This window comes from Apis dorsata, unplaced genomic scaffold (genome assembly GCF_000469605.1).
Source record: "Apis dorsata unplaced genomic scaffold, Apis dorsata 1.3 scaffold_964, whole genome shotgun sequence".
NCBI lineage: Eukaryota > Metazoa > Arthropoda > Insecta > Hymenoptera > Apidae > Apis > Apis dorsata.
In genome coordinates this window covers 346,360-355,422 of record NW_006264071.1, presented here as the reverse complement: position 1 = coordinate 355,422, position 9,063 = coordinate 346,360, and the positions used below count along the sequence as shown (strand labels likewise).

Here is a 9,063-nt window from a genome sequence, read left to right as displayed (position 1 = left end):
CCCCTCGGTCCCGCCGAGATGCAGAGTTATGCGCCGGCGATAATACGGCCGCGTCACGTGCAACGGAGGTCGGAAGTTATTCCCTAACGTTCCCCTGTTCCGGCGCCTGGTCGATCGCAAAAAGCTGGCGGATACGGCGCGACACGTATGCACGCGTCGTTGCCTCCAACGAAATAATTAGCGTCCCCCGTACCGCGTGTTTTTAAGCGGGGTTGAGTTAAACAGTGTAAACAGGGGAGTTTAATGTTTGCGCGAACAACAAGAAATTATGGAGATTTTCATAATCAACTCGTTCTCGAGGAGACGGGTCGAAACGCGAAGATGAGAAAAAAAAAAAAAGTATTCACTCCTATGCTTCTCTTTTGTCCCGGAAAAGAAAGGAAAGGAAAGAAATACGGACGTAATGGAATATGTAAAAATATGTAAATACGTAAATTTCCTGGAACAAATATTTTTACTTAGTTCAATATTTATGTATAAGAATTCACGGAAATGGAAACTCTTTTTTTTTTTTTTTGTTGTTCTTTTTAAATACTTTAATAACCTAATAAGCAATTCTCCATGGTCATTCAGAGTTGTAACAAATTGTTAGAGACGCATACTCGAACGCGCGCGTTAATTTCATGCACGGTGTATTTTCGTGGCCGCGGCATTGACAGGAACGAAGCTACCATGCCCACGGGGGTTTCGAGCACCAACGGCATTATGCATACCTAGCTCGCGACGTTATATGTCGTATATCATCCGCGAGGCGATGTGTAAGCCGACGCGTAGACTGGATCATTGCGTGCAAACGCCATCGCGAAAGCGTCGAAATGACGTATGCGGATTTGTACGATCGCCGGTTGTCGGCTCGAAAGTGGTTGAATTATTTCCTGGCACGTGGCGCGATTCCATCGTTACATCCCCCTTGTTGCACCACCCCCTCCATCTCTTCCATCCCTCTTGCTGAAACCTTTAGCTGAAAAGTTGTTGCACACCCTGTCGCGAAATTTATATTTTGAAATTTGAGAAAGAGAAATGAACTCGTCGAACTTGATAAAGGAAGAAAGTATTTTTTTTTTTTTTTTTTCTTTTCTTTTTCGACGCTATGCAACGAGGCTTGCGTTTATATATTTCGATATAACGAGATGTACAATCGAAACGTACGATCTACGAAATACGGCCGAGCTCTTCTATCGTATCTCGTGTACGATAATAATCTCGAGTTAAGACATCAAGATCGTTAGCGTAGTCAGGATGTATGCTTTAGAAATGCATTGCTGTATAGCGACACGAAATTCCGACTTTTCGAAATTTCAACGTATAATATTTTTAATGCTTTCTTCATAGGGGTTGGAAATATTCGTCTCCCCTAAAATTGTTGTTTTCGGATAATAATTGCGACCTGAAACGAGCGATATAATATAAATAGTACAGATTATTGAAATCTCTTCGACAAATTGTAAAATGTAAAAAAAAAAAAAAAAAAATTTGGACAAAACCGCCGTTCTGTTTTGAAAAAATATCGGCAGAACTACCCTTACCGAAAACATTTTGATCGATTTTTTTTATTTTTTTTTTCTATTTTTTTCCTTTTAACAAACTTCATCCCCGATTAATATTAAAACGAACCCTCGAAAAACATGGATTTTCATCCAGTTGAAATTCCCAATTGCGCCCCGATTCTTTGTGAAAATTTTCCGCATGCGGGGATAATCGCGAATTATCGATGCTTTCGTCTCGATCCAATCAACTCGTAACCGTTCCCCCTCCCTCCCTTTTCAACGGATTATGGGTTACCGGAATGAACGGATGGAAATTTGCATTGGCGCTTCCGCGGTGGCCGCCGATGTTACAAACGCCAAAAAAAAAAAAAAAAAGGAAGGAAAAACGAAAAAAAAAAAAATGCAACGAACAAATATTTGCACCCGCATCGAATAACGGGACGACGGAACATCCATCCCCCTATTCGTCGATCTTCCTCCGTGCCTCGATTCCGTTATTAAGCAAACATTTACAATTTCCGTACTATTTCCCACGACGCGTGTCGTGTTTCGTTACCTGCCGCCAAACAGAGACATTACCCCCCCTCTCTCCCCCTATTAATCGCCAATTTGATCATCGACACCGGTTCGGCAAACGTTTGCCTAACGCGTGGAAACACACACACACACACACACACACGGTCATCGACGTCGATGCACGTCCAAAGTCACGGACGAGAACGCGTTCTCGAGTTTCTTTTCGAGGACGCGTCGATCTTTCGAAGAGAATTATATCGATGATCTCGACGAGGATGTAGGGGGATAAATATTGAGCAGCTTGTCCCTTGGGGGGAGGGGGAGAGGAGATGGCGTCTAGACGCTCTAGCCACCATCAGATCGGGTCGAATCGATGACGATAATAATACCACCCTCCCCTCCCTCCTTGGTCCTTCCTTCCCCCCGCGTTGCCACGACGACCGTTAGAACGCACAATTTTACTCGACTCTCGGTTCTCTAATAAACTCGGTTGGCGGTTGGTGTTGGCGAGATTGGGTCGAGATTGATTTCTTTATCGCGCTCCCTACGATGTAGCCTCTCTCTTTTATCCTGCTCGTCGAGGATCGTGATGACGCTTGATTTTGTTAATCGAGGAGAGAGGGAGAGAGAGAGAGAAGAAAGAAGAAAGATGGGGCGCGTGTATTTTCACCGATTCGGGAGAACTAGGGAGGGGAACGATTCGCGAAGGAGACGATGCTCGAGGGGAATGGAAAGTGTTGTTGGAAAGATGCCGTGTGGAATGCGCGTGCCGAGGATGGAAGACGGCGAGATAGTTTTCATTCAGGCAGATTTATTTACTTCTTCTTTTTTACGAGCCGACCATTCGTTTCCCTATTTACGCACCGTCGTTTCCCTCTCCCTTTCTCTTTTTTACGAGAGAGGGATAATACGAGCGCAACAAGCTCTTGATTCTCATTTCTATGCGAATTCGAGGATTGTTCTTGTATCATCTTCGAATCACACTTTTTTTTCACACGCGAAATCGTCAATTTCAGGAAGGAGAATTTATCACGTGATGCTTGCTCGGGAATCGTGAATAGAAATATTGATAATTATGGGCATAATGTATCTCGTACCATGTATCATTAATTAGCTACATATTAAACGTCGTTATAATTATATTATAATTATATACGAATTTGGGATAACGTTTATTATTTCGAAACGGTTCGTAGGATTCGTAGGAACAATTACGCGGGCGAAATGTATTTCTCTTAATTAAAGAGCCGACCTTCCATATTATTGTTTATAGCGGAAGCGGTATATAGTATAATAATTTTACTCGGCCAAATGTAATCCGGGATTGCCACACACTTTTTCCGCCACGCTCGTGAAAGCTCCGCCTCTGACACCGGCGATTCTTCGTGGAAAATGGCCAACATATGGAAATAAATTCCCTCAAAGACAAGATTCAAAAAGCCCTCCCCTCGTATATTTCATTACCGTACATTCTCGTAACTGGCACAGTCGTTTTTAAAAGCCTATCCTTTAACAAGAGAATGTTGGTTGTGCTCATTTTTAATCTATAATTTATTCTTTCTTTCCCAAACGGGTTTAATGATATTATTTTTTTTCTTGTAAAAATATTTTCGTGGCCATTTAAAAAATTTGTAACGAACGGAGAACACCGATATCTTTACACTTTTAACGTATCCAATTAAACGATTCCATCTAATTGTAAAATTGCACGGGTTTGCCATTTCGAAAAATTATTCGCAACGCGTAATATTTTATTTTAGCCGAGTATCGTAAAAATTCATATTAGGATCGGAACTTAATTCGATAACGATAAATGCTGCGCTCAGCTTTCAACCGGTACTGTACTGCATTGTGAGAAGGGAAAAATAAGCTTTCCGTAAAATTTGTCACCGCGCGCTTTCGACTAAATCGCAACTCCTTTGTAGGTGTCCGTTCCATTCGAGATCGCTATTTGTTCCTCGCTGTTACTATTTTCGAAGGGCATTCCTCCGCCCCGTTCCTTCCATTAAACATTGAACCCTTCCCTTTATGCGGTTTCTCGTCCCATTGAACGTAGTTTTGCAACGCTGCAAAATTCGATGCGAACATTTCGCTTATCGAGTCACTGTGCGAAATCTCGACCCCCTCTTTTGTGTACTCCCCCCTTTCTTTTTTTCCACGATCATCCACCATCGCGTCACGGATTTATACTCGAAAATCTTGGCGTATTTCTCGTATTTAGGAGAGGAAACGCGAATGCGGAAGGAAAGGAAAATGTTAACTACGAAGAATGTCAACGCAGGGGAAGAGGAAATTTTCTACATCTCTCGAATTTTCTCTTTGTAACAACGTTGCAACGTTTACAAACACGGGCCAAGGCACGAGTAGACTTTGACTCTAGCGCCACTGGAAAATTTATCGATCCCCATAGTGCTCGAGAATGCAGTGTCCGACCCACGTGCGTGGGTTTCGCGACGCTTCGTGAAACTGTAGACTGGTAGCAGGAAGTCGAGCGATCCTGGAATTGGAAACAATAAGCCGAGTGTTAGCCGCTCGAACGAGAATCAAATTCCTCCGACAGGAAGCAACCGCGTGTGTGCATCGATCTGTTGTAAAGGTAATTGTTTCTATTTATCTGTCTATGCCAGAATACTATTGGGTAATTGAGTTTAAAAAGTAGAATCATCGTTGTGGATTTTTGCTCCGTTGTAATATCCAATATCGTATTTTTGTATATTTTATGTCATTTTCATTAATGAAAATAAGATCGTTGCATTTCTGGGATGGAAGGTTCACGAAATCTCGATTCTTCGTATAAAAAAAAAATGAAAAATTGAAATCCATTTTTATCTCAATCGAGTGTCAAGATGTAAGGATTTCCATTGTATTTAAAACTGGATTACGAACGGGCTCATTGACCTATTCTTTTTTCTTGAAAATACTGCACTATCTTCTTCTGGGAATCGTGTTCGTCATCACGATGATATCTCGGGAACAGGAAGTCGTATCGAGATAAATCAAAAAACGTTTTAAAGGGCAAGATTCCGCTCTTCCAACGATCGTTGAACCAAACTCATCTCCGAACATATTCCAAAAATTCAAAAATTTTATCGATCGAGTTTTAAGATAAATTAACGCGATAAATGCCATTAACGATCTTACAAATTTGTTGGATTAAAACGAACAATATATTAAATATAAAGCACGTTCAACATTTCAATATTTTTGAAAAACACTTTTACCGTTTTATTAATCTGAATGGAGCAAGCACTGCTTTAATGCAGTGGCTCTGTTTCAAAATTTCCTGTCTCTTGTTCCACGTACGTGGCGAGGATAATCGAAAATCGATCGGCCAACTTCTATCGGGCAACGGTACTTGTACAGTTTAGTTCCAAACGCATCCATCTTCGTCATCGAGTTTTTCTTGCTTCTCGTGCGTGTACCGCGTGTTGTACGTTGCGCAACGAAAAAACGTTGTGTTTCCGTTGGATTCGACTCTCTGCAAAAACTTTTTACTCGTACCACTTTCGAGTGTAACCTTTTACGAGGATCCATTACCTTTCATTACCGCAGTTTCGTCAACAAAGGATCCAGCCGAGTGAGTCGTCACTTGTGTAAAATCTTGCGACCACGCGAAATATTCCTTCGTGTCCCTTTTCTTTTACGACTTTCACCGTATCCTAAGTTAAAGAAATATCCCTTATATTACGTTATAAAAAAATATCCGTTATTATATTTCCTCATTTTTTTCAGAATTTATATATTCAATATTTCACAGCAGAACTTCATTTTTTTTTAAGAAAAATAGAGTAATAATAGAGATCTAGATCTAGAAAAGCTATGGAAAGACGAAACTTGAAGATGATTTTGAAGGAAGAAGGGGCGTAAACTAATACGATTCGAATAAATCAAAGGGCAAATTATGAAACATTCGAATCGCACTCCGCTTAACGAATAGGATGAACTTTCGAGCAGGGAGAGGAGAGTTTAACCTAGTTAGAGCTAAGAACACAATCTGGCTCCTCGAGAGACAACCGTTAAGTTGTCAAGTTATAAGGAAATTGGCGATCGAGGAATGCGAATCGCAGAAAGAAAGGGTTCGTTGGTCGGAAAATCGCGACTTGTTCGAGGTTCAGAGGAAAGATCGATCGAAACGTCACCGGTTTAATTTCCTGCGACCGACTCACCAGATCGTAAACCAATGGAAAACAAAAATTACGCCAAGTTGAGCAAAAGGATTCGCGTGGATCGATTAAAATTGCATCCAAACACATCCAAAATTTCTCGTTTATTATATTGCATTTATAACGAAGCATTCCTTTTCTGTTAACGCAACAAGAAACGAATCCCTTCGTGTAATAAGCAAAAATCGGATGCAACGCGTGGGATAACCATTTACATCCGATAATTAGAATATAATAACTTTCTCGCCAAACTAATTTTCCCTCTTCTTTCTTTTCTATCACCCTCCATTATTTTTCACGCGCATCCATTATTATCACCGAAATATCGAAAAATTATGTAAAATCGTCGTCGAGAGGGAAACGGAAATTATTAGTCGACAATGTTACTCTTCGTGGAATAAAAACCAATTTCTGTTTGATCGCGTGACAGCTCGATTGAGATAGGAAATGAAAAGAGGGAGGGGCGAATCTCGGTGTACTCGAGCCGGATGCCGGAGATGATCGCGATCGGATGTCACGGCGGCAAGAAACGATGTGTAGCCGCAGGTAAATAAAGAGCAGGTGCATGCGGCCTGGGTAATTGTACGATGTATTTACGTAGGCATGCAGGGGTAAACGTTACATCCTGCGCCCGTATAATTCACGCCCTCGGTGTACGTACCCCCTTCTTCCATCCTCTTCCATTTTTCCATCGTTTCCCCATCCCCCTTTTTCTTTTCGCGCACCTTCCTCTGGTGTCCTTCCTATCGGATGGATAGGAGAGGAGAGGAGAGCCTCCGTGGATCCTCCTCCAACAGCAAACTGTTTTTTAGACGGGACCGTTTTGTATTCATAGGGTGCGCCCCGCGAGATAAGGGAGGGATGGAGCGAAGGTTGTTTAGCGAACCCGGTCTAAAAGTTATCTTGCTACGGTGACGGGGTGCATCGACGAGGAAAGGCCGCCAATTTCGAAGGGAGGAGGAGGACGAGCCTCGTGAAATTGAAAATTGCCCCTCTGCGAACTACGTTACGCGTGCGATTATGTATACAGAGATACGATACACGTTTATCGATCGTTGCGCCGGAAGGATCTTGCCGTTCTTTTCAATTCCTGATTAGAAAGGAGCGGCAACGTGATATTTCATGCAAATGCGGGAAGTGAATTTCTTTTTTATAAATATTTGAAATCCGTTCAACGAGTGGACGCGGATAAAAGAGATTACCTGTTCTGAAAGAGATTGCCTGTGTAGGCTATAAAATAGGAAAATGGCTATAGGACGCGGCGATCGTTTATCTTATACGTTTCTACGTAATTATAATACGCACGAAGCGGACAAAGTTTATTTACGAAACGGAGTCACGGAGCCGGGTATTTATCTTCGTGGAAGCGCTCGAAGCAAGCGGCGACGCGACGCATGTTAAAAACCGGGACACTCGAACGAGAGGCAATAAGAGATTCCTCTTGCTCTTTCGACCCCTCCCTTTCTTTCTCGAGCGCGTTCAACCGTTTCATTCCTACGTGGATTATCCCTCCTCCCCCTTTCCCCCTCTTCCACGTAAAAATTATTTGCGCTCCTTTTTTTTCTTTTTTCTCGTCGTAGAGACAAAAAGCGCGTTTCGATCGACGAGCGAGATTCGTTACGGCGCTTCTCACCGAGACAATTCGCCGTTTATCGCGAAGAAAAGTTGGATCGTTTCGCGCGCAATATCAAGTATCAAGCGCCGTCGGGAGTACAACCGAGATTGATTACGCCGATTACCGTATAATCACTGTCATTTGTCTTCTTGAGCACTATGTAAATTCAACTTTCACTGGCTCGCCAACGAGTGAGTAATGTTTATTTCGACATGTTATCGCGTTGATCCTTGACGTTCGATCCGCCTCGCGCTCGAGCTGCCGGAACAACAATTTATTTTAAAATACATATTCCCGTTGCGCTAAAAAAACAATTCGATAATAATTTTAGGAATTCTCGATTAACTTCATTTCAAAAATAATCGCCCGCGAAAAAGAAGGAATACATTTAATCAAAATTCCCTTTGAACTGTGCGCGCCAATCGGCAAATGAGAATAAACAGGAAAAATTCAAGGGAGCTAATCCCGCATTCTCGCCTTTCATCCCTTCATCTTCCGATCGTTTAACGAGGATGGTATTAACCGCGTTCGATTAATAGCCAAGTTTCTCTCAAAGGAGGAGCGCCGCTCCTTCTCACCCCTTTAGTCATCGTTAACACGCGCCGCTTCCAGCCATAAAACTTCCCCCGCCAGTATATTTACGCCAGTTTGCTCTCCCCCTCTCCCCGTGAAATTTAAGACGCGCTGTTTGGAAACGGCAATAAAGAACAATGGAAGCGGGTATTTTCCATAATTCCTTCACCGCCCGCCTGAGAGAATACGTTTAATTAGGGTGAATCGCGGAAAGAGAAGGAAGAGGCGTTCCTCCACCGAGGGAGAGAGGAGCCAGACCTCCTAACGAAGAAACGTTTGGTGTATTATACAAACTCTTTCCCCTTTCCCCCGGTTCATCATCGGCTAACACCGTTCGCGTCTCGTTCAACACCCTCGAATAAACGTCCTTTCTTCGTTCGAATTCGAATTCGTCGCCTCGAATTACGTCCCCTGTAAAGGGACACCCTCGACGACTTACCCCCTTTAAACTAAACGAGAAACGCAAAGGAGATACAATCTTCCTTCGTTGCGTAACGAGATCCCTCCTCGATGCTTCCTGTCCCCTCCCTGCTCGAGGCCATTGCCATCGAGGAAGGGAGGATCGACACTCTGTTCCTGGACCCGGTCAATTAGGGACAGCCTCGATCACCGACGTGGATGACGCGATGATCGATGCGAGGACGACGACTCCGCCTCGAAGCCGAAGCGGAGAAGTGGCGAGAACAGAGGCGAATTCGATTTCGAACGG

The 9,063-nt window shown here is 43.0% G+C and overlaps 1 protein-coding gene across 1 annotated transcript in view; it reads left to right on the top strand.

The window, feature by feature from the left end:
• Window positions 1–2,797, top strand: part of LOC102673625 — a 22,312-nt gene extending 19,515 nt beyond the window's left edge. The window contains exons 2-3 of the mRNA XM_006623882.1: window positions 1,239–1,241; window positions 2,639–2,797. Of these exons, the coding sequence (XP_006623945.1) occupies window positions 1,239–1,241; window positions 2,639–2,797 (162 nt within the window). The remainder of the gene's footprint in view (window positions 1–1,238; window positions 1,242–2,638) is intronic.
• Window positions 2,798–9,063: the final 6,266 nt, after the last annotated feature.